Raw genomic sequence first — 25,745 nt, 5'->3', positions numbered from 1 at the left:
CGGCAACCTAACTGTCTGTTTCCTGGGTGGTCTGAGTCACAGTGACTGATGTCCTGCGGTCCCCTCCTTTCAGATGGCCTACCTGAACTGCGCTGGATGCTACTCCGGGCCTCAGGATGATGGACGGACTGGAGGAAGGGAGGCTGCACAATAAGGTGGTTGACATGTTCCTTGTCTGAGACTCTGACTTCATGGAGGACGCTGACCTGGGAAGAGCAGGGAGTGTTGCTGGCCAGGAGTGGCAGGTAGGCCAGTTGCAGAAGTTCTCCTGAATAAATGAGGGAATGAATGGGTGAGCCTGGGCTTCCCTAACAATGGCAGGACCCACTCACCTCCACGTTGAACTCATTGCTAGTGTAGCGCCCGTTGAGTTCTGAGCACTTGATCCGGAACCTCCGGGCCTCAAGGGAAGCTGGACGCCAGTTGCGATAGCGGATGTGACGCAGCACCTGCTCGTAGCGGCTCATGGAGCCCACTCCTGTGCCAAGAGAGCACACTCATCAGCAGAAGGCAGAAGAGGACGAGAAAGAGAAGACAGGGGAGATAGGCTGGGGCTGGTAGGGCTTGTGGGTCTCCTAAATTTGTCAAGGGTAAAAACTTGAGATGTTTTGGGCAGACAAAATGTAGAAGCAGAAGTTCTAAACAGCCAATTACATTGATCCACAGGCTTTCCAGATAGACTGGGCCCTGACTAGAATGATTAGCCTCCATCTGCCAAACATTGCTGTAACATTTGCTGAGATCAAATGTTATAAGAGAAGGCATCCACCTGCTTCCTACAGATTTCCCCAAGAGTGGGGATGTGGGACAGGTCCCCAAGATGCTGGAGTAACTCACCAAAGGAGGGTTTAGAAATCCGTGCTCTGAGGTCATGGATCTCCACCCAACCCCTGGGCCTTCACAGCGCACCTCCCTAGGCGCCATTACACCCATGACTCCCTGTACTAGGACATTCTGAGAGGACACCACTGGGGCAGAGGGGGCTGAGCGTGGCCTTACCATAGATGGAGTAGCCTGCAGTAGAATTAGTAGCATCCAGGTGTCGTTGGTGGAGCTCACTGTGGTTGAGCTCTAAGCACTCCTGCCTTGGGTCCAGGTCTCCTCCGAGTACCAAAATGTCACAGAAATCTAAGTTGTGAAGCATTTCTTCTAAGACTGCTGATTTGGGGGCTGTGGGAAGACAGATGCATGGGAAACACAGGCATGAGGAACAGCTCAGACAATGGCCCTTGCTCACCATCTTCCTCTTCTGTTATTACCCCAGGTTAAGCTTGGGTCAGGAGAAAAGGCTGTGCAATCCCAAAGACCACATCTACTACTCAGATGTCCAGGCAGCCCTAAAGTTGGATGGCATGAATCAATGGGAAGAGCATGGATACTATAGTCAAAATGCAAATTTGAATACCAGCTCTGCTACTGAGAAGCTGCACGGTGTTAGGAGAACTACCTACCACTCAGTTTCCTCATCTGTAAAGAGGGCAAGGGTCTTGAGAGGATTAAACACACTGTAGTGCTCAATAAGCAACAGCTTTCATTTTGGGAAGAGATGAGTGGTTCTCCATCATGATGCTCTTGAGACTTTCACCATGGGGCCATAGTGTGTCTATCTGTCTCCCTCACTGGACTCTGAGGTTCTCAAGGGCAGAAGCACTGTCTTTTTATGACTGAATCCTTAGTGTCTAATGCAGGTGCTGGCATGGAGCAGTTATCACTACACACTGTTCAAATGCAGCTGGGTCATTAATTAATTAATAACCAATGAAGTCAACATAACCAACAATTAATAATTGGTAAATTAATTAAGTTAACATAACTAATTAATTAAAGTGCTTCCAGGTGTGGACATTAGCAAGTTGGTCAGTCAAGTTAACTTTGCCTGATTTTATGACTCCAAATTTCCCAAAGAAATGTCTGAGTATTTGAAGGCTGGACAGAGTTTGGCAGGCCTAAATTAAAATCCTATCTTAACATCAAGGTGATTGGTATTTATGAAGTGTGTGCTATGTGCCAGGCACTGTGTAAATGTAATCCTAATAGACAGACATTAAAGAAGGTGCTATTATTACCCCCATCTCACTGATGGGGAACTAGAGGGTGAAAGGGGTAGGGTGAATTGCCCAAGGTGACAGAGTAAGGGGAGGAGCCAGGGTAGAAACCATGTCTTTTTGGTCTCATAGTTTAGAAACACCTAACTTCCGGGATAGTGGTCTTCAAATGTTGTTGCTCTTGAACCCCTTTATTAAAAAATTTGTGAACAGAGATCATTAAAATAAGTATATTTACTTATTTATAATGTGCACTAAATATATTTTGTGCATTATAAAACATTTATTAAAATAGAATTTTAAAAAAGGATTCATTAAAGATGAGACAGTTATTTTAAATAATTATTTTTGTTTAATTTTTAGTGATACTAAAATATTTTCTGCGCTCATTAGATACATATTATTATAGATAATTTTTTATGCTTTATTTTTAAATGCTTACCAACCACAATGGTTTCGTGTATTATCAGTAAAAGCTAAAAGCACAACGACATACACTTGGGACAACGTAGATCATCAACAATGGTGTATACCTCTGTTTCAAAGGGCCTTCTCACAGTTTCTGGGGCCTTTTTTGCCGGGTTCTTGTCAGGCGGGCCCTGTCATCCTGTTCCTACCTCCCGACGTGGCTGAGTGAGAGCTGCCACTTTCCCTCTCTCATGGAGGGTGCCATCTCCCATCTGCAGTTCCCTTGCTTCCCGCTGTGCTGAAGGGACTGTGCTGGGTTCAGGGACTCAGAGGCAAATCAGCCATGGTTGAGCCCCTGGGGATCTCTTGGTCTGGTTTAATAAACAGATAATCACTATTAGGAGCCAAAAAGTGTTGTGTGCTTGGGGGATGCCCCAGCAGCTGGCAGCATCAGGGTGGGGGTGGGGAGAGACTTCTGGGGGGGTGTCGAAGGTAGAGGTGTTTGCCAGCAATCAAGATGTTGGGGAGGGAAGGGACCTTGTAGCCAGAAAGCAGAGCAAAGGTGTGAACTAATACCACGTGTGAATGAGAGGGGTGTGTGTGTGTGTGTGTGTGTGTGTGTGTGTGTGTGTGTGTGAGGGAGGGAGATCCCCATCTTTGGTGCTGAGACAGCACAAAGAGCGAGTCAACAGGGGCAGAAGATGATGCTAGAGCTGGTCGCTGAGGCCTGGTGGCAAATGCCATTGCCCTGCGTGTTTAAGAGACTCATAACAATGATTATTCTAATAACAATAAAAGTAAAAATTTAAAACTACTAATAATAGCCATCGGGCATTTGGCTATGTGCTCTGCATGCACCTCTCATAAACAGAAGGTGAAATGTGTTCCCAGATAATTGCTTTTTCTACATTGCCTGTATGCTGGTGTCAGACCCAGCAAATCGGGATGCTCTTGGTTACGGCCTGCAACCACCGAGGTCAGAGGCCCTTCTTAGTTCTGTCTGATTTTAGACACAAATGAGGACAGAGGAAAAGGGAAGATCACACAATCTAATGCACCTTGGTCTGTAACTAGGTAACTATCCTGCCTGGACAGGTGGTAAAACACCATCTATTTTTATGAGCTAAGAAGGGCTGTCTCTTGAGCACCCCATACACTAGGGATCAGGGCGGTTTAAGGCAGTGGGTAATTAGGATTATTATAGAAGCAGCTCCTCAGGGACTCAGGCCCAGTGACACCAGCACATCATTAGCAGAGGCTTTTGGAGGGGCAGGGGAGAGTTGAAAGCTTTCTCTTGGATAAGGAAACAAAGGACAGTTCTCAAAGGCATATTTTCCCTAAAGACCTGAGCCCCTCTGAGTAACAAAAAGAAGGTTTTTCTCCTTGGCTCTCTCCCTCCTTTCCCTGTTTCCTTCCTTCCCTTCTCCTCTCCCCAGCATATACTATAGCTTTCAGTGCAACTAAGTATGACTCCCTGGCAGATAATTCAAATTACTCTACTTTCACAGAGGAACCTTCCCAATAATGGAACTGTTGGAAATAACTAGAAAGTGTCCTGAAAGCTTACAGTAATATTGCTAAGTGAGACCTAATGGTTAATATTATAAGAAGATACAGCTGTATTTTTTATTTTTGCATCTTTAGCTTTTCTTGGTTATCGGAATATACATGCTCACTATAGTACATTTCTGCAGTTGTAGAAAAGAAAAGGGAAGCAGAAACGACTTGGCTCTCACCGAGCTTCTCAGAGAACAGCACTGTTAGCCTTAGGTGTGTGTTCTTCTTGGCATTTTTCTACGTACTGTTTTGAGATCATTCTATGTGTGCATACTATGTAATTTTGCATCTTGCTTTTTTTCACTTATCATTTAGCACAAATGCCTTCCTCCCAACCTCCCATCACTTGTAAGTTGCTAAACCATTAATTCCCCTCCTGTTGTTCATTTGGGTTGTTTCTGCCTTTGTTTGTTGTTTGTTTTATTATTGTGCATTACCCTGCCATGGTGAACAATGCTGCTGTCCTGAAGGATGATTTTATGTGGCTGTAAAAAATTAAGGCCCACCTTCCCCACAACCCCAAATGCACCTGTACCTGTGGTTTTCACATCCCCAGGGGCCTCGGCTTTGGTGAAGGTGCTCACGATCTTGATGTCGGGGAAGAGGACCACTCCTCTGGCACTTTCAAACTGGGCGGCAGGTCTCCAGAAGCTGTCTGTGCCCCGGAGGGTGATCCTGGGCTCGATGGCCTGCAGGACCATCACATAGGCATCTATGTCAGGGATGCTGATGCACACGTCTTCCCCAAAGCACCTGGGAAAACAGCTTCAGTCATGGCACTGATGAGCAAACGATTAAACCATCCATCACAGTCACGGACAAGGAGTTGCTACTTCTAGTCCTTGACATGACATTCTGACCACCTAGGAGTCTCTGAGGATGTCAACAGACATTCAAATTTAAAGCCACATTATAATCGAAACTACTAGTGATCTAGGGACCTAAAAGATTGGCTCCTGGGAGAAATGGGAATTTTCTATATGAGCAACAAGTAACCATTAAACCTGTCATCATCCTTTAACAAAGTAATCAATGGCAACCTTAATTAAATAGCAACTGCTTATTATGTGCACTGGTATTTGGTAAGCAAATTGTTGTCTGACTGGTTGGTTACAGCCATCTTACTAATTGAGACCCCAGGGCTAAACTCTCCTACCTCAGCATATATGTTATGTCTCTACAAAGAACATCACAGAATTACACGTTTTCTAGGTGTGGGAGCAGAGTGCTATTGTAAGCACCCTCCTTTTTCCTAACACATTGCTTCAAAAATATCTGGGAGGCAGAAATGCTGTGAAAACAAGAACAAGGCCTGGCAAGTTAGACAGACAAGAATCCATGGCCTGGCTCTGCCATGCTTGGGCTGGGTGACCATGGACAAGGCTCTTGACTCCTGTGAACCTCAGTTTCTTCATCTATACAACAGGATGACAATGACTGCCCCACAGCAATAAGGTTTGAATGCAGACAATGTATAGAAAAGAAGCTGACCATCATGGTTTCAGCTCAGTAAATGTTACTTGATCTGACCTTCTCATCAGACCTTACTGGGGACATGTGTGTCACTGGCACTCTGCTGGTCATCTAAGCTAAAAATGTAGGCTAAATTGGGGGTGGGGTGGGGCCAGAGACATGCTCTGGGGATGCTGGGTGGGCTCCAGCTGGTGGCAGCAGTCACCTTGCACACCTTGGGAAAGTTCCTGGGGGAGACGTAGTCTGGGTGGATCCTGTGCAGAGCACTCCAGCCTCTTCTGTGGGGTGGGTGAGATGGGGGAGCTGTGCTGGGCTCCTGCTCCAAGTTTCTCCTGCGTCTGCCGTGCCAACCCCAGGGCGCTCTCCTCCCCTCACTAGTTTACAGAAGCCTGGTCTGGAGCTGGACACTGTCCCATCTGGTCCCTCATCTTCACTCTAATGTGGTGCTAAATTGGGGTGCCTGCTCCCTACCCCCAGGCCTCCAGGGGTGGGAGTAGCCCCTCCATTGCTCTGGAACTATTGAACATAACTGCCACCCGTGGGCTTTATCCGGCAACTGGCCCAGGCCACAGCAGACCCATCTTTCCCACCCTTGTTCCTCTCTGAATCCTTCTCCTGGCTCGAGGTGCCATGTGGCTCCACTTCCACCTCCCTTCTCAAGTCCCCCTCCTAGTCGCAATCTCAGGTGGCTGCTGCGGCTGAGAAGTGATTCCATAGTAAGTGCGTTATCCAAAGGCTTTAGTAATAATCTCATGTCGTTAATTTAACTCTAATCCCTGGGGACAAGAACCATGCCCTGTCTTTCTCTGGCATATTTACAATACTCAGGAACTCTACCATGCTGGGTTGGTTAACTTAATTCAATTTAATAAACATTTGTCAAGCACCTACTATGTGCCAGGTGCTGAGCCCTTAAATCAGACCACTTCAAACCCAGCTCTCTGAGAATTTATAGGAAGAAGCACCTTCTAGGCATTAGATCAGATACAGAATAACAGAGAAAGGTGGATTTGAGATGTCAAAACAACAGAACATTTTCCTTAAAAAATAAACAAAAGAAGAACACAGATAATCGAGGCACCCTCACAGGGACAGCAGAGAAGGGGAGGACAGCTGAGGAATGACAAATCCGGTTTGCAAGGGCACAGGCCCAAAGGACCAACCCTGCTGCCTCAGGTGGGCCCCAGGCTACCCTCGTTCACTCACTGGACTTTGGAAGAGACTTTGAGGCGCCGCACGCCCGCCGTTGGGAACTGCCTGGAGTTGATGTAGGAGACCTTCTGGAGGGCATGGTTAATGTTCCCAACATCGTCACCTTCCATCACCAGCGTGGACTGCGAGGGGTTGAAGTGATACTGGAAGACAGAAGTGGGTATCACGGGAGAGAATGATGAGTGATGCACACAGTCCTGTGGAAGTCCCCCATCTCCAATGAAAGGGCCACTAAGGCCACCACAGGCATGGCCAGAGCATCTGCAGGTGAAGCAGTTGTGTGCACAAATGATTGTTTCTAACTTCTCAAGCGATTCCTGCTACTCTCTGGAGGGCTTTGGGACCCTCCCCTGTGAGGTTTCCCCAGGGGTCGTTCCTGGTAATATCCGCCTAAGCCACAGGATTGGATTCTGAAAACCCAGTGACAGTCCTCTTGCAGCCCACCGAGGGGTGGCGAGGGGTGACCTATTCTCTGTGTTCCCTGGTGGTCCAGCAACTTCTAGCCCTTAGATTACTCAGGCCCTCAGCTGACAGCCCAGAACTTGGCCTTGGCTCCTTTTGCTGCCCTTGTCTTTGGCCTTAAATTGCTCCCAAACTCATCCTGCACTCCATTTCCTGGCCCGTGCCCCATCTTCTTAGTTTCCAACCTTAAAGCTTAGTTTCCAGTTATTGGCTTTATCTCTCTCCCAGATCTGACTCCTTGTCTTGCTTTCCTATTGCTAAAGTCTGGTTGTCCATGAGTTCTACTCACCTGCTGCATATACATGTGCCAGTGGCCCTGAGCTTATCTATCTGTTCTACCCTGAGTCCCTGCTATCTCATACTGGTGAAGGCCATGTGCCTACAATGCTCCCCACTGAGTCACCCAGGTCCTCAAGGTAGATACAGCCTCTTGCTCCTCCCGTGTTCCCCCAGCAGTTATTCCTCTCTGACTGGAATAGGGAGAACTGCCTTTGCACTCCTCTGAGTTACTGACCTTGACACACTTCTGAGCAAGAATTATCAGGAATTGCTATCAATAACATGTCAGGAACATATCTGTGGATTCAGATTATATGTTGAATGCTCATGGCACAGGAGTGAGACATAGCTATAGTTTTAAGTAGCTACCTGACTTAACAATTATTTACTTTTTTGATTAGTATATTCACATGTTCGGATGTATATATGTGCTAAGTGAAAAGTGTCCATCTTATTCCTATCTCCAACCCTCCCAGTTTCCACAATCCCATCACACAAGTAATCACTATTATATTAATCTCTTAGTGGCAAATTGCATTGTTGTTCATAATTAGTTTCCTCCCCCCTCCCGTGGGGGGCTTATACATGCCAGCCCTGTTGTTAACAGGCTTGGTCATGTGATTTATGGTACACCTTCCTTCAGGATATACATTTTTGCCCTGTTGCACACAGTAGTGGTCATGTAACTTGCTTGGTCAATGAGATGTGGGCAGGAATATTATTTGGTTCACACCCATATGGAAGATTTAAGAACCAGTTCATGGTTTGCCATGTTCCTTTCTTTCTGCCATGAAACTGGCAAAATTCTTTTAGGGGCTAGTCCATCAGCCTGGGTTTCACAGCGAGGGTGGTATGAATCAGAGCTTCAGCCAATCTGTAATGGATGTGAAACCTGAGCAATAAATAAAGTTTGTTGTATAAACCACTGAGATGTTAAAGCATTTGTATTGTAGCATGACCTAGCCTATCCTGACAGTTATACTTAAGCATTCTTATAAATACATAATCAGTAAATACAGATTTCCATTTTTCTCCTTTCTTATACCAAAGGTATCTTGTTACATAATGTATCATACTTTGCTTTTTTTACTTAGCTTATATTTTGGAGATCTCTCTGTATCAGTACATGACAAGCTTCCTCATTCTTTAATAGATATAAAGCATTCCATTATATAGATAAACTGTAATTTTTTAACCAGTCTCCTAATGTGGACATTTAGGTTATTTCTGATCTTTTACTGACAATGCCAGAGTAAACAATCTTGCATGCATAACATTTCATAAGTGTGTGAATATACCTGAAGGATAAATCCCCGCAAGCAAAATTGTTAGGTCAAAGAGCATATGCACTTTTACCTTTGATAAATGTTGCCAAATTCCCCGTTTCTAGGGATTATATCAAGATACACTCCTGACAACAGTGTATAAGAGTGTCTCTTTTCTTAATACCTCAGTAACTCAGTATTCTGCCAGACTTTGGGATTTTTGCCAATCTGACAGATAATAAATGCCATCTTCACGTAGTTTTAATTTGCAGTTTTCTTACCATGAAGGAGGCTGAGTGTATCTTTTCTCAGGTTTAAGGGAAAATCTATCTCTGTTAACTTTTCCCTGATAGGACTTGAATGTCTCTATAAGGGTGGTCTGTTCTGTGTCTGTGCCCTAACAGGAAGTGGACGTCTCATGAGCACTATTGATGACATTGAACCACATAAGTCCCTTGCATGGTGTCCCTTAGCTAACCAACAGCTCAATCTTTGTCTCCCTTGACTATCATGTGAGTGTTTTATTGTTACCTATTCCTCAAGGCCTCCTGGCTTCTCTCATTTTGGTCCCCACTGGACTTTGGTGTCTTTCTCCTATAGCACTTATGAAATGGTAGCACCAGTATTACAGTTCAGCGCCCATGAGCTCACTGAGCACAGGGACTCTGACTGTTGTCCCCGACTCCCAGAACCCAGCCCTTGTGTGCCAAAAGCCCCTGCTAGGGGGGTGAGCCAGTTGTGCCCTGGCCTACATTTTACTCAATCCTGTCACTTCTCAAAGTAACTTTTATTTTTCTCTCCCTTGCCTTTTCAGTTGAGCTCTATAGGGTCATTCATAATCATCACCAAACCCTGTTCTTTCCTTCCTGGACACCTTGCGGGCTACACTTTCCAGCGGCCTTGTGCCCCAAGTGGGCAGGGCCATGTGACTACCTCTGGCCAATGAGACGTGACAGGAAGTGATGCGTGGCACTTCTGGGCTGAGGCGGAGAACTGCTCCTGTGAGAGGCTGCGGGGTCTTTGTCCCTCTACTTTAGTGACGTACAGCAGCATTCTGGGCACAAACCCCACCCCCACAAGCCCCTGACTGAGTGTAAGAGAAAAATAAACTTTTAAGTGTTAAGCCATCAAGATTTGGAGTCATTTGCTACTGTAATAGCTTGGCCCATTAGGAAGAATTCGGCACTCCCCAGTCCTGATTGTCACTGCCCCAAGGTGATGTGGCATCTTTGAAAGGCCGTGGGCTTTGTGGACTGTCATGTTCCAGTTCCAGTACAAACAGCCAAGCAAACTATGGACTATAGTATGCTACAATTATATACTTTCCCTTTCTGGACTTGATTTCCTCGTTTAAATAATAGGGAAATTAATATCCACCTGTCTGGGGCTTAATTGACATAGTATATATAAAGTTTCTGGCACTTACGAGGTGTCCAATATATGACAGCTTTGATGATAATTCTCACTATGGCCATAGGTCTGCACTGAGTCTTTGTGTGGTGCCCCTGCCGCCACCATTCTCTCCCTGTGACCCAACTCCTCTCCTTCCCAGCCCTGAGAGCAGGGTCTCTGAGCGGCCATGTCTGGCCACAGGCCCCACGCCCTGGTACTAGACCCTGGAGCGCCCAGGCTACATGTAGCTGACGCTGTGGGCATTGTCTGGGTTGGGGTCTGCCTTGTGGGGAATGGCTCGCCAGCTTAGGGTGCTCAGCTCTGGAGCTGCCCCACGCTAGTGAGTCCTGGTTAATTCTTAGGGGTTCCACAAGTCATGTGCTTCAGACTTGAGAAAATTCAAGGCCATTCTTCTAAAAACAGCACTTATGTTGCAAAATGTTTTTCTTCCCCTCTTTATCGACCCCCCTGCTCCACACCATCCCTCCTATAGCAGAGTCTTATGGTGCTATTGCTGTCTGTCTGTGTCCTCCAGCAGACTGGGAACACCTTGAGGGCAGGTCTACTGACTTGTCCTCAGTATTGTCTCAGGGGCCAGCACGTGGAAAGCGCGAGGCAGACGAAAAGGCCTGCAAAGGCGGCTGATCTCTGAGCCTCACATGGGGGCTGAATGGGAGAATCAAGGGGTTCTTCTAGAGGCATGGATTGGCAGCATCCCACGGCAAGCAGCAGAGGGACAGTCCCATTGCAGCCACCCGGAGAGAGGATGGGGCAGGGAATGTGCTGGATCTCCAGTTTACCCTGGTCTGGCTGGCACAGAGCATGAAGGTGGGCATTGGTCTAGCCATCAACATTATTCTTGCAGGATTGATAAAAACCTCTAATGTAGGTTTTTGGGATTTTTTTAATCTGTAGCATTCTCAGCTCTGTGAATGGGTCTCTGGTTATGCAGGAGACATATTTGTACTGGCATCTCCACAGGGGCAGGAGATGGTGGCATGGTGGGGGCCCTGAGGGTGACAGTGTTCACTCTCCCTTGGGAATCTGTGCTGTGAGCCAAGAAGGTGCTAGACAGATGGCCCTTGCAGAATGGTCATCTCTCCTAGAGGCTTGACCTGTGTCTCCAGCCCCCTAGCAGGCTGGACCGTCAGTGAAGTCCCTGCTCAAGTCCCTGGCCTGTCCTTTGAAGGCAGGTTGGCTATGGCTCTCCAGGTACTTTGCCATCCCCTGAGACATTTGCCAGTCTCTCTGGGCTGGGCCAGATGAAAATCTGTCAGTTTAGAGGCTCCTTATTTACAAAAGGAATAGTGATTTGTTGAGAGTCTACTAGGTTTGCTAGGGGGATACATATAAAATTCAATTCCTATATCACTACAAGATAAATAATACAAAGTCCATTTTACACATGAGATGTTGGAGCTTAAAGGATTAAAATGCCTTGCCCAAGGTTACCTCACTAGTAAATGTTGGTATTATGATTTGAACCTAGGAGTGCCTTGTTCCAAAGTTCCTGCTCTTTCCTGCTCTTCCACCCGATGGAGAAGACAAATGGGCAGGGATTGTGCTATGAAAATTAGAGCAGGAGGTTCTTCAGGAATGTGGCTATTGCACAGTGTCTTTTATGGATATAAGACAGAAGCCACCACAACCACTTAAAGACTCTAGGCACTGGAGAAATATTCAGAAATATGCATGCTCCAGAGGAAAACAAGTAAAGCAAGGAACCATGCTGAGCCTGTGAGCAGATGGAGAATTTCCTTAATTGCAGGAGGGCCTTCTTCTCTCGGCTAGCCAGAGATGTGGGAGGAGGCCAGTAACTGGCAAAGGAAATAATCATCATTATTCAGAAATGACATGAGGGATAAATGGAGGGAGGGAAGAAAGGAAGTTGGCTTAAATAGTTTTTTTTTTTTTGCCTCCAAGACAATGCTCAGGTAAGTTTAAATAGTTTTCAAGAATATTTTATAATCTGAGTTGCTGGTGTGGAGGAAAGAGCATGGACTTAATTTGAACAAGTCCCCAAGCCCCAGTCCCCTTATTTTCGAAATGGGGTCATACCATTTAATTTGTTGTGAGGAGCAGGGATAATGAACATAAAATAGACCCCAGTGGGTGCTCTGTAAATTGTGTCTTACTAACGTCTCACATGGTGCTGTAGTTCTCACCACCCCACCCTAGAGATGGAAAAGGGGCACTTGCAGTGACTTGGTTATGAACAGGTGTATCTCAGAAAGTCCCCACGGTTTCGTGTGCCACTTATTTCAGCACCTCCTCCTTTCATAGGCCGTGACTACTCTGTAGAAATTGCTATGGTTCTTAATTTGTAATTGTAAAAATACATGGCTTTCAAGTCCAGCATCTTTGGTTTTTCACTCTGTAGTGCCTGGAACCCTGAAACTCTGGCCTCCTGGGATGGTTCGGAGCAGAGAAAATTCACTCAGAGGCAGGGAGTAAACTTAGAATCAGAAAAATAGGGGAAGGTAGAAGGATAGATTTTTGTATCACTGGGTTGGCAAAACCCTAAGGAAACAACAAACAGTAGGTCAAGGCTGGCCTTTCCAATAAGAGCCTATCTCCTGAGCTTCCTCCCACGACAGAGCATCTGTGTGTGTGTGTGTGTGTGTGTGTGTGTGTGTGTGTGTGTGTGTGTGTGTGTGTGTGTATCTAATCCATGTTAAACAATGTCTGGAACGTCAGTCTTGCCCTGACTTTTATATTCCTCCCTTCCTCTCTCTCTGACCCACTTTCCAGAGTGAGCATCCCAAACCCCACGTCTGCCAAGCTCATGCTCCCTTGCCTTCAATGACTTTCCTTTGTTGACAGAAAAAAAAAATGTAAACACCTAAATGTGGCTGACAGGCCTCCTGATGTGGCCTCTGCCTACCTCTCTGGTCATGCGTTCCACCCTTTTCCTCCTGGAACTCGGCACTTGTAACACGGGCTAAGTTCTGGTGCATGCTGTGCAGTTCCTCAGTCCTCTCTCATCACGCTCACTCGTGGATCTGCCTGGAATGACTGCCTGCTTTCCTATAGCCCTCTACTGCTGCCTTTTTCCTGGTGAATTCCTACCTATCTTGAACTTTTTGTTCGGGCTTTGCCTCCTTTAAGGAGCCTTCCCTGACTGCCATTCCCCCAGCTTCCAGAGCTCTGAAGTGGGACTGCCTGGGTACAGTTTCTGACTGCTTATCACTGACTCTGGAATTTTAGGCAAGTTTCCTTTCCCCTTTGGTCTTCAACTTATATGCAAAATGGCAATATTCATGGTACCTTTGTCATGGGGGTGTTCTGGGGCTTAATATGGAGAAAGCATTTAGAACGAACAGTGCCTGGCACTTGGGAGGCCCTGAGTAAATGTTAGTGTTCATAATCTTTGTAGCAGTCATCAACTGGAATGTAAATGTCCACTTGGGCCATTGAATTCCTTGAAGACCGTAAGCTCAGAACATTCCTTTTTGTATCCAAGGACCCCGCCCAGAACTGAATAGTTGAGTGTCCTCAGAATGCTTACGGAAACGACTTTGATTTAAAGAACACCATGATGTGCTCAGACCACCAGCCCCTCTGAGGCCACCCAGTGTCAGAGCCCTGCCAGCAGTAGGCCACTGACGGGGGGATTTCTGTTGGGTGGGTGACTCCGTGTCCAGAAGAGGCAGGCCCAGGGCAGGGAGGGCGTGGCTCCCCGGGAGAAACTGGTTTGGGGATGGGAGGTGAGCTGGGAAACCTCTGCTTTAGTCTCATTCCTGGGGAAATGGCCAAGGAGGGAAAGCCTCATAGCTGCGAGGGCTTGCCGGGTACCAGGAGGCAGAGGGTGGGACTTCCTGACTTCCAGAGAGCAGGCTGAGGGGCTTCCTTCTCACACGGGGTCCCTTATGATTGTGTGGGGGCTGTGACAATCTTGACTCTGCTCTTCATTGAGGCTGGCCTGTCAGTGCTGGCACATGCTCCTGAGGTCCAGGTGAGGCTGGAAAGTCACCTGCTTGTCAGGGAGGTGCTTGCTGAGGCCATAGTCAGTCACCTCCTTCCCTGCTCCCTTCAGGAGGGCTTTTCTCAGAATGTACCTTTGATGCTCTTAGATCACTTCAATATTTTTATTTTGTACAAACAATAAAAATCATGAATCTGTTCATATTTCTTTTGACTGCCACAGATTGTTCGGAGCCTAATCTGTGTCTCAGTGTAATAATGTAGGACACAATGACCTCCGTGTCTGCTTTCTAGTTCCACCTTACCCAGTTTCCACCTTCCTTTCTAATTTGTATTTTACAGGGTCCTAACTTTTATTTATATTTTATGCTTTTGAAATGCATCCTTGCATGCTTCAGTTCCTTTAGGCAAATAAATAACAAAGCAACCAACCAACCCACAAATAAATGAAATATAACAGCTTCCTCCAGATAAACCTTGCACACAGGCCTACTTTGTGTAGTGGACCGATTACACACAGGGCCTGATCTGGGAGGTTCGGGAGCCGGCAGCAGAAGCCCACTGTGGCAGTCACAGTCCCTAATCTCTCCCCATGGCAGCACCTTTGCCATTTCTGGGCAACATTAGAGGAAACTCTATTTCCTGGTGTGTGCTGGCACGGGGCAGCCTCGGCCTCATAAATCAATGTCTTGTCGGGGGTAACGCCAGCTACTTCCTTACCTTTATTCCTTGGCCAAGGCTTTCCAAGGAATTAATATCCAGCCCTTCCTTGCAGGCCTGCAGGCAGGATATCACCTTCTGGCTTTCCATTTTTCCAGGGCGGATGGTGAGACTGGCCAGGCTACCATGGAAGAACTGAGCAAATCGAGGTTTGGTGACTTCTCCTCCTGAAAGAGAAAGCAGCATGGTCATTTGCCCTGTGGAGCCTGAGTAGGAAACACCACCTCAAGGCACTGTCTGGCCATGGAGCCAAAGATACCTTGACTGGGTTTCCCCTGATCCTGAGCTTTTCCTTCTGGCCGATGAGTACAGGAGGCAGAACCTCAACAAGGGGATGTTATATGCTGCTACCACCCTGGAACTGCCTGGATGCACCAGATTGAGGAATCCTAGCATTTCTGAATTTTAAAAGTTACTTTCAGGGGCATGTGTCTTAGGAGACAGGAGGGGTCTGCAGAGTAAACACAGGAGGGAGAAGGAAGCTATCATTGATTAAAGTTCTGCTGTGTGCTAGTCTCTCTGCCAGGGACTTCGTTTGAACGAGCCTACACGGAAGGTATCATTGCTTCCAACCCACAGGTGAAGAGCCCTGAGACTCAGAATGGTTAAGGTACTTGCCCCAGGACACTTAGCTAAACACCGAAGCTGGTGCTCTCGTTCTGGTCTGTCTGACTCCAGAGCTGGCATTTGCTTGCCTGCATTCCACTGAGAGCTTGGCATGTAATCGAGGAATCCTAGAAACACTACATTTATGGGCTCTGGCTTTCTCTCAATGTGTTGATTTCACACCTGCTCAAATTCAAAGCCTTTGGCATGTAAAAGGCTTTCCTGATTCTATCTTTGACTTTCCTCTCATCACCTGCTTCCTATTTTCTACTGTTCTCTCTACTGGCTGTGCTGAGTCCCACGGGAGAGTGGGTCCACTCGTACCCATGTGCAAGTGTTCAAAGTGCTCATGTTGCAAAGCCAGCCGGAAAGCCACTCCCTCCCCCTTTGTCCCTCATTTTCCAAATCAGGCCCTCTCTGAGGTCCATCTGAAGCCTCACCTCCTCCAGGGGCTTTCCCCACTGACTTCCCTGAGCGCAGGCCCCTTCCATCTCTGAGCAACCTGGATCGAGTACTACTGTCTGTGCAGAGAGGAGGCAGAATGCTTGGGAAAGTTGGACCTGGACGGAACTCCAGTTTTTCTAGTTCCCTGAGGTTTCACAAGCTCTCTGGGTCCCTGTTTGCTCATAGGACACACTTCTGGGCTTTGCCTCCAGGTTCTCCTGGGCTCTCTCCGCAGCTCCTGCAGCTTCCCCAGTGCCTGGCTGCTGTAGTGCCTGCCAGCGAGCTCCCCGGAACTCTGTGCTGCCAGGGGTTTGGCGGCAGAGTGTGCTCAGTGAGATGCCTCCCTGTGAATGGCATCCCCAGCTCCCTGGAGGGCAGATTTCCAACCAGGGACACCACAGGACCTTTCTGCTATTCTGTGAGCCATGCTGTGCCAACAAGGTCTGCCCCGCAGCTTGGGGCAGACAGGCTCTCCCTTGGGTTCTGTATCTCAGCCCTGGGGTAGTGGACGCTTCTGATACAAGCTATTCCCATGTTCTTTAGAGTTCTATTTACTTCTCACTAACCCTTGGTTACTCCAGTCTCCTGTTACAGTTAATAATTGTTTATATTTTTCTGCTGAAATTACTGTGTGGTTTCTCTCCCCTGATTAGATCCAGACGGATACACCTTCCATGTTTGCCCACATACCTTTGCTTACACCTGTTCCTCCTCATACTGAGACACCGCCCCCAAATTGCTCAGAACAGGCAAATATCACAGTTCAAGGACCCATAAGCCCCTGTCCTCTGCTGCTCATGGAAACCCTCCCTAAGCCGCTGCCGACCAGGCCTGCTAATTGCCCTGAGCCTCCGAGCACTGACGGTCCATTTTAACATGCCCCTCACCACCTGGCTTTGTTAGCTAATGGTTTACATGTGTGTGTTTTATGGCCTCGATAGCCTTAAATGGTGGTTCTCAGCCTTAACTACACAGTTTAATCATCTGGAGATCTTTAAAAAGACAAAATGAAGCCCGGTGCTGGGTCTTACCCCCTGGGATTCTGACCTAATTGGTATGGTGAGTTTTAAAAGCTGCTCAGGTGAATCAAATGTGAAGTCAAGGTTAAGAAGCAGCAGGCTATAAGCTTCTTACGCTTGGGCCTCTTGCACGCTCCTCTTGTGATCTCTCTCCTTCGTGCCGCCCGCAGGCTTACTCTTGCCCCTCTGCTCACACTGCTGTAATTTATTGGTTTGAGTTTCTCTTTCCTGGATGGCAGGGATCACTCATGCATTATTCATTTTAAGGAAGACAATCCTGAGTGCTGCAATAGGCACTTGGCCTAAGTCAGCTCATTTATTCCTCTCAACGACACTGGGCCTCTTGCTGTCCCCCGGCATCCTGCACCCTGCCTGGCACGCAGCAGACATTTTATAATTACTTGCTGAATTGAAGGAGAAGGAGTTGAATACCAGCAGGGGGTGGGAATTGTGGTTGTCTTTCCAATATCCATCTCCCTCCTTCCCTCTTGCAAAGGCAGCCCTGAGGTTTGGGGGGTTGACTTGAGCTCCAGGATCAATACTCTTTAATTTAAGCTAATTAGGTTATCCCACCCCTATTGCACCAGTGACTTATTCAGGGGTGGACCTGGGAACCAGGACGAAGCAAATCTGCACCTGGCATTCAGTACGCCATAGGGATTGGTCTAGGAATAATTATGAAACTAAATTTAGGCCAGTATCATGAAGGGAGAAGTTGACTGCAAGCCTCTGCAAAAAAAAAAAAAAAAAAAAAAACGGCTTCCATTTTTCTCTTCCAAAAGTTTCTGGAGCCAACTCTTGCTCTCTTCCCTTGGAGACTGTTGTGTGAAGAGGGAAGGTGGCTGCTGCAGCCATCTTGCCAGCAGACTGGGGACAACACAGGCACTGTACGGACGAGGCAGCACCAGGAGAGTCCCAGCAAGGCTGCGCAGAGCCCTAAGAGGAGCCCTCCCTGCTCTGCCTTGTGGCATCCTCAGCTAGGGGAGCCGCTCGTCTATCTGCCCCGCTTGAGCCATTTTGACCCACGATATTGTCACTTGCCACCCAAGACTTTGGAAGTGAAAAGAGAAGTTTCTTTTGAAGTACTCAGTTCATGGGAAACTCTAAAAAGATTTGGCCTTGAGGAATGGCCTCAGATGGCCCCTGGGTATGGGGGAGCTAACTGGAGCCTTCTAATCTAGATCCTCAAAGCCCCCATGGATAAAGTGCTCCTCCAGTCCATTAGCATGTTCCTGCCCCAGCAAAGGGACGTCTCTGTTGACCTGCAAAGGAGCAGGGTGTGAGCCTGGGTGTGAATGGCCGAGCTGCTACTCTCCCGGCATCCAGCTGGTCATCTCTTCCCTGCCTCTTCCTCTCCTTGGAGCAGCAGATCCAACAAGAGCTATCATTTACTAGACATGAAATATGTCCCCAACATGGTGTGACATCCTCAACATACATCATCTCATTGAGTCTTCATAAAATCTCTGGGAGGTAGATACTCATTCTATAGTTACAGATGAGTAAACTTAGGCTTAGAGGGGGAAGTGGCCTAAGGCCACACCAGCAGAAAGTGGTAAAATGTGTCCCTACAGTGTGAGGACGTCTATCCATACTCAGGACAAGCTGGGGTGTCCTGGTGGTGCTGGTCAGCCTGGTCCAGAGTGAGGCTGAGAGGAAGCCCACTGGGATCCATCCTCCAGCCCCTCAGCTCTTCACTCGGTAGCTTTAGCCTCAAAGGCCAAACTTGGGGACTCTCTTGGATGCAAAGACATTGTCCTATGTGCTATTATTTTCCTCAGCAAAATACACTCATGTCCTATGTTTTTGACTCAAGAATTCCAGATCTGTGATGCATTCTATTTATTAGTGACGAGGCCCCAGGAAATTGATTCAATTAGCATTTTGCAATAGGAGACCAGCATAAAATTTGAAATGTATTTACACTCAGGGACAGTTGTGATATAGGATTTTAAAAAATAATAGATGCATTGGAAATCTCTTTCTTTTTAATATCCAGGCTGTCTGCGTGAACCACACAGCTCCTGTTAGTTCGCATTTAGACATAAACGTGCTTGTGAATCATTTTAAGAAACAAAATAATCTGATTTTGTCCATAAAGAACCTTCCTTAGATGTGTGCAAACATGATTTTGGATTTCTATTTTTAAAGTTGTTTCTATGTGCTTAGCCTTCTGTTAGATTCAGTTAATTTAAGATACGGACCGTGTTCTTCAGGAACTTAAATTTAGTTGGAGAATAAAGTATAGACACTGTGAAAGTAAAATAAAAATATAGGAGTAAACTGTCAGTATAATAGATATTCTAAGGTGGTACATGATTAATTTCCAAACAAGTGATGTAGACAATGTGTCCAACAGGGATGAGGAAAAAAATAACCGTCATTTATTAGGTCCTTGAAACATTCTTAAGAGAGGAATGGTATTTTTGAAGTCTTAGCCTCTGTTCTTTTTATTTTCCTGGTGTTTCTCCCATATTAATGCTCCTGGATTTGAGCTCAATTGCCATAGGGAGAGGTGTGGCCAGGAGAGGGGTAGAAGGAGCCTGGAGCTAAGTCTCTGTCCTGGTGTAGCTTCCAGAAACCTAAACTTTTAGGAGGGTGGGGAAGATCTAGGTACAGATCAACCTTTGAGGGAAAATAGAGGAAGTTAACCTGGCTTCCCCCAGAGCTGGAAATGATATTCCAGACACAGGGGTGGGGCGGGGGTGGCAGGGAGGAGGCGGAGGGAGGTCAGACAGCAGAGGCGCAGAGTGAAGGCACCGGAAGCCTGCTTCCTGGGCTGAGCCCTGGCAGGGGTGTGTGATGCCAATAGACGATGCTAACCTGGTGCAGCTGGGCAGATGGGCTGTGGACGTTCCCACAGAGAGAGCATGAGAAATGGCAGAGATATTTGTGTGGCCCTAACTAAGGCCAGGCAATACCACGACAGCTGCCAGCTCTGAAGGGCCATCAGTTACTGAGGATCAGAGCAGTGAGCACCATTTCAGTGGACACCTACCTGGAAAGGTGCCTGGAGGCCCCCACCAACACTCTAGCATCCTAAGGAAATGGGGCAATTGTAACTTAGCAGAGGTTAAATCTCATCCACTCGGGGGGAAAGGGAGCTTGAAATGAAACAAGGATGGATGTGAACATTTTTTTCTTTGCGAATGGAGATTCTTACCTGCTACACTTACAATTCCTTTTACAGAAGAGGGTTTCAAAGTTAGATAACTTGACCAAAGCCACAGAACCAGAAATGAGTGAAACCAGGATTTGAGCTCAGGTCTAGCTTGCTCCCAGCCTTTGGCCTGCATGCCAGGCACAGAGATGTGGCTGGGAGGTTCTAGGGGGCTTTCATAGAAGCGGGTGGGCTGGGACTGACTCAATGTGAGAGGATGGGGGAAAGATTAATTATACTGGGATCCGTGGATGTGGAATGGCTTCAGCAGCAACTCTCAGTGACTGCTGTTAAGTGTGCTGGAAAACAGCGATGCCTAAGATTCAGTTGTGTTTGGCAAACATAATTTAATGAAGCCTGTCTCATTCTGAGTCAGAGTTTGCATTGGGAGTGGAGAGCTGCATCTACATCCCACCAGCTCCCCACATCTGAGAGGTGGGGCTCACTCACTGTAAACACAGCTCGAATCAGCAATGTCCACTTTCCTCTAAGTATATTTTGAGGGTAAAGATATATGTAGTGTGAACATACTGAGTCTCCTCTCTGTGCAGAGTGTGTTCAGGATGCTGCTGGGCTTTCCTGCTGTCATTCCCACAGCTATTTAGTCTGAGGAGCACATGGAAAGGAGTGGGGGCCGCATACCCTCTTGCTTGAGTTGGATGCTGCTCTGCGCATGGCTGGTTCTTGGGGACGCCCCTTGATGAACACAATTTCACAGATGCTCAGATATCAATTTGGAGCAATGCAAATGATGAGAACATCTGAAATCTCGCTTTCTCTCATTTCCTCATTTCAGTGATGGAGACACTCATGGAGCACAAAGACTAAGTGAAGTGTGTAATAGACCCCCATAAGCTGCAGCTTTAAAACTCTGTCCACACGGTCCCAGGGGATGTTCGTGTAGCTATAGGCTGCAGGCGACTTGTGGAGACAGATGAGCTGTCGTCATGGCTGGCCATGGCACTCTCAGCAGGCTTTCTCAACCCTTTCATTTTTATGACTCCATCTCTCCAGCCCTTCTAGCAAACATTTATATGACATAACAGTGAGCAAAACATACAACTTAGGGATCACTCTAAATGTCAGCTCTCTGAGGTTGGGGACCTAAATTCATGGAGTGGGAAGGGCTCTCATATGTAACCCAGAATATCGTCTTTATTTTCCAGATGAATTGAGGGCCTGAGGAAGGTGCTGTCTTCAAAGACCCAGAGTAGATAAGCAACACTAGGAAGGTTCTGGAATTCTCCTCTACTGACTCCAAATTCAGCCCTCCTCCAACTAACCCGTGATGTCTGATGGGCCTGTAGTTATCTTTAGGCATCAGCTGACTTTGTCCAATCTTGGGAAAATGCCAAGGGAGTTTGGGCAGACGACCCCAGATTCCAGAGTCCTCTGGTCTTCCTTGCTTGGCTGTGGTGGTCCGGCAGCATGCTTGCGGGTGAGGGCTCTGGTGGCACAGACCTGCATTCAAGGCCAGGCTCTGTGTGACCTGCAGCAAGGCACTTGTCTTCTCTGAGTACCAGTTTCCTCATCAGCAAACTAGGGATCATGTTTATGCCTTTGGGTTGCTGTGAGGACTAAAGTTACCTGGCATGTGTAACCCAGCACCGTGCCTGGTGCACACCAACTCCGACATGGCAGCTAGTCACCGTGTAGCAAGGTGCCAAGGAACCCCGGGATGAGACGCGTCAGGTGAGTTTTCTCCGTCCCTCTTTTCAGTGGTCTTTTCCTCCCTCCTGCCATGTGTCTCCCAGAGATGCTAAAACGATGCTGCTTTTCCTTTTAGACCCTCGTCACATTGTCTAATTAATAACTTCAAAGTACGGTATAAAGTTGTAATTATAACTTGGTTATACTGTGTTTCCAGACATGAATCACTGAACTTTAAACCTGATTTCATCTGCATCTTCAAACCACATGCACTTCCCCATCAAATTGACTCAGGCCTAGAACAATCTTTTCTTGATTTTTAAGAGACATCCCATTAGCCATCTCTGTGTTTATGTCAGACCGTGAGCTACACACCTTTGTCAAAACATCCTCCAAAGTGGTATGTAATTCAACAAATGTTAATTATCAACTTTCTGTAGATCCTGAAGTCAGGGAAGTCAGAGAAGCCGAGGCTCTGTCAGCGCAGACAGCCCTTACGCCCTGAAAACTCTCGATCTAGTAGAGGACGGAGACCTGCATTAACAACTCCAGGGGGATGTTTCTCAAAAGATGTCCCGGGAACACTTTTTCACAGGGTAAGTTCCATGGTTAAATAAGATTGGGAAACACAGGGTAAGTAACATTAAACAAATTGCTTTACTGGAGTGCTTTTGAAAGCTTTTAACAAGCTAAAGTGCATTGTGACTCTCTAATGTGATGGTATGGGGGTGATTGATGCTGTGTTTCCCAAACTTGACCTTGGCCTATTTGTGGAAGCAGCATCCTGTGGGACTGGAACGTTATGAAGAACTCCTTGGGAAATGCGACCTGAATGTAAGGCAGACTATGCTAGTACGTGCCTCTTTCTTCCAGCTGCGGAAACCCTAGGGATGCAGGATAATTTTAACACAGACTTTATTAAGGGAAATTTGTACTAAATTAGGCCAAGCTTATTAAGTGATGGCATATAGTCCAAGTCTCCGTGCTAATGCTAGTGTCTGGCAGGAAAATGACCTGGAAATGTGCAACAGATCTCAGCACCACATGAGGCTCCAATTCCCCTGTACCTGAGGGTCATCTGCTACAGTTTACTGCAACTCCCAGGGGTTATTTCTGCCGTCTCATTCCTTTTTGAGCATTCCTATTCTTTGCCTTGGCTCCTCCCAAAAGCCACACTGGGGGTTCTGTATCTGTCCCTTAGCAGGCTCTAATTTTTTAGGGACATCTTTTCTACCTCCTGCTGACTTATTTGTTAATTTGAGGGTAGGACTCAGCAAGACCAGGATCCAGTACCAAAAGCCTTCCCCATCCAAGACCAGGGGGATGTCACAGTGAGGAGTAGGCACGGCTGGGCACTCTGGGAAGGCCAAGGTCCAGAACAGTGGAGGACAGTCCCCTGGCAGAGACAGGGGTGAGGCAATTGCTGGGGATGGAATCACAGGTAGCAAACCCTAAGATGAGATCCACCAAGAATAGATGGGGATCAGGTAAGGAGCAGAGTGGTGGCTTCTTGAGCAAGTGCCTAGAACAGTGCTTCTCCAAACATCTTCAAAATATCTCCTGCCCAGATGTCTAATGTAAAATGGGTAAACAGAGCCTCTCTGGTTGTAGCATGGGGAGAGGTGCCCTGGACCACCGCATGCTGCCGTGTCCCTGGGGACCCCAGGGCTCCTTATGGCAATAGTTTGGCACAACCAGCAGACTTCCTGACTCACTTTCTTACATAGCTGGGTTACAATACCTGGGTTATTAGGCCCAGTGTAGACAGAGGTCCAGGGACGAAGCAGATGTGAGTATACGATTTTTATTGTTTATGAGTAGAACTAGAATTTTTATTCTTAGAAATGGATAAGTAGGAAATCTAAGGAAAAGGATAAATTAACTTAGTCTTTTAAATAATCTTCTCCTCTGTTGTGACCCGTAGAGAAATAAGGAACCTGATATTTGTCTAAAAACAGCACCATCTGGGTCAGCACAGAGTGAGCTTGGCCAGGAGAGGGGGTCTGATTCCGTCCTGAGAGTACTGTGCCACCCCAGAAGCAGAAATGACAGCAAGGTGGTGTGCCTCAGCCTCCGACACACAGAGGAAGGAGAACTCTTTGTGATGCAAGGCCCTTCCTGACTGCAAAGCTCTTCCTTACAATTAAGAGACACCACATGCCTTAGGCCTTACTGGTAACGTTTCTTAAGTGTAAATGAAGTCTCATTTTTTTTTTTAATTGCTGGAAAAAATACCAATGGAAATGAGGTTCCACTGATTACTTTGGCTTTCAAATTGTCTAACAGGACACAGTAGGCTAATTGGAGCTGCAGAACACTTCCCAGCAACTGTGCTGGAGCCAGATGCCAGCAGCTGCTATCAAATCATTTTCTATTTCCATTGCTAAATCCTGAAAATTTCACAAATGGGAACGAGTTCCCTTGCCAACCTCAAAAGCACCTGAACCCCCTCCGCCCCACAATTGCAAGCCCAAAGGCAATTAGAGGTTCACACAGAGAGCTTATACTATGTATATTAAGTGGAGTTCGGAAGGTTTAGAAACATGTAGAGATAAGGGGTGCATTATAGGCTATTAATTTCTCAGCACTGTGTCCTATTGAAAGATCTTTTGATGTGTCCATCCAAGACAGAAATGTGGCTTCAAGGAGGATGTAAGTTTTTATGGGAATCCAACCTCCTTTACAAGGCAGTATGGTGTCTCAGGATTTGGTCTCAACTCCTTTCCCAGACTCTTCTCTACTCCTGGCCTATATACATTCCAGTGACAGGGAACCGTGAGCATACCTATGCCAGGCTTCTCTGCCATAGTGCATGATGTTACTTTCCTTATCCTAGTGAGCTCTCACACCTTCTATGAAGCCCAATTTTAAAGATTTTTGGGAATTTTTCCTTTGCTAAAAATTCACCAATGGGTTGTCATTCCTTTAGGTAAAAATACCCAGATCTTCTCTATGGCCCAAAAAACTGCATGGTCAAGTTCTTGCCTGCATCTAAAGCCCCATCTTCTACTACTTGTCTTCTGACTGATTATTTTCCAGCTTCATTGGCCTTCTTTCTGACCACCAATGGACCTGTGAGAGTGGGCTCTATGTGTGTGGACAGGGTCTTAGTCCCAGGGAAGGGGGGAAAAGTCAGTGCATGCACGGATCCCAGGAAAGCCAGGATCCCAGAAGCTTGAGCATGCCAAGGTCTTGCAGACTATCTGCAATGTTGGGGTTAGGTGAGAAGATCAGAGAAGGGCCTGGAGGAGGGGACAAGCAGATGTCCCTTTGCACAATCATTCAAGAAAAACATTGCAAGCTCACTTGATGTGCCCAGTATCTAGTCCTTCTAGAAACTCTGTGTGATAGTTATCACTCTTATTTTATAGATTTAAAAAAATGGAAGTTCAGGGAAGTTAAAGATCCTGCTGGGTCCACACAACTAGTAAGTGGCAAGTCATTTAAGGTTGTATATTAAGAGATTAGTAAGGGGAATGCAGAGTTCCTGTGTCAAATGTCTCAGAAGATAAAAGGTTTATAGCATTTGTATCAACGCACATCAGCTCCTGCCTTTTCCCAAACATAATTACATCAGCAAAATGGTCAACTAACAAGGGACAGCAGTGAGCCCTGTGGAAAGAATGCAGGCATTGGAGGCTTGGGGTTGGGCATACTCAACTGAGTGACTTCGGGTAAACTACTTCACCTCTCAGAGCCTCTGTTTCCTTATCTACAAATTGTGACTAATAACACTTTCTCACAGGACTGTAAACACCCCCTTGTGTGTAAAGGGCCTTCTTTCAACACTGGGTCTGAACGTTTCCACCAGGAAATGACATAGGACACTTCTGTTCACATGTAGTTGGCCAAAGCAAGTCACATACCACACTTAACTCCAAGGAAGGGCATTTCTGGCATTCATCTGGAAAAAGGAACAAAAATACTTGGAAAACACTCTAGTCATCATTACTTCTACCACATTCTTTTAAAATAATTGTATAGTTGGGTTTCATGTTTGAAACCATTTTTGCGGAAAGACTTTTAAGTAAATTGTAATCAGATACAATAGTAGAGCTGCTATTTAAGGAGTGACAATGCCTTCTAAAAATGTGGCCTAGAAGGTTACCGGGGAAGGAAACAACTCCCG

At 46.7% G+C, this 25,745-nt stretch overlaps 1 protein-coding gene across 1 annotated transcript in view; it reads right to left on the bottom strand.

The window, feature by feature from the left end:
- The window catches only part of CLSTN2 (calsyntenin 2), a 580,228-nt gene that overhangs the window by 3,488 nt on the left and 550,995 nt on the right, over nt 1-25,745 (bottom strand). Inside the window, exons 10-15 of the mRNA XM_045539303.1 lie at nt 14,738-14,904; nt 6,690-6,838; nt 4,546-4,763; nt 1,000-1,170; nt 333-478; nt 83-206 (exon numbers count right to left, since the gene is read on the bottom strand). Coding sequence (XP_045395259.1) covers nt 83-206; nt 333-478; nt 1,000-1,170; nt 4,546-4,763; nt 6,690-6,838; nt 14,738-14,904 — 975 coding nt within the window. The remainder of the gene's footprint in view (nt 1-82; nt 207-332; nt 479-999; nt 1,171-4,545; nt 4,764-6,689; nt 6,839-14,737; nt 14,905-25,745) is intronic.

This window comes from Lemur catta, chromosome 1, assembly GCF_020740605.2.
Source record: "Lemur catta isolate mLemCat1 chromosome 1, mLemCat1.pri, whole genome shotgun sequence".
NCBI lineage: Eukaryota > Metazoa > Chordata > Mammalia > Primates > Lemuridae > Lemur > Lemur catta.
Note: the sequence above shows the minus strand (reverse complement) of the source record. Positions and strands in the feature narration are given on the sequence as shown.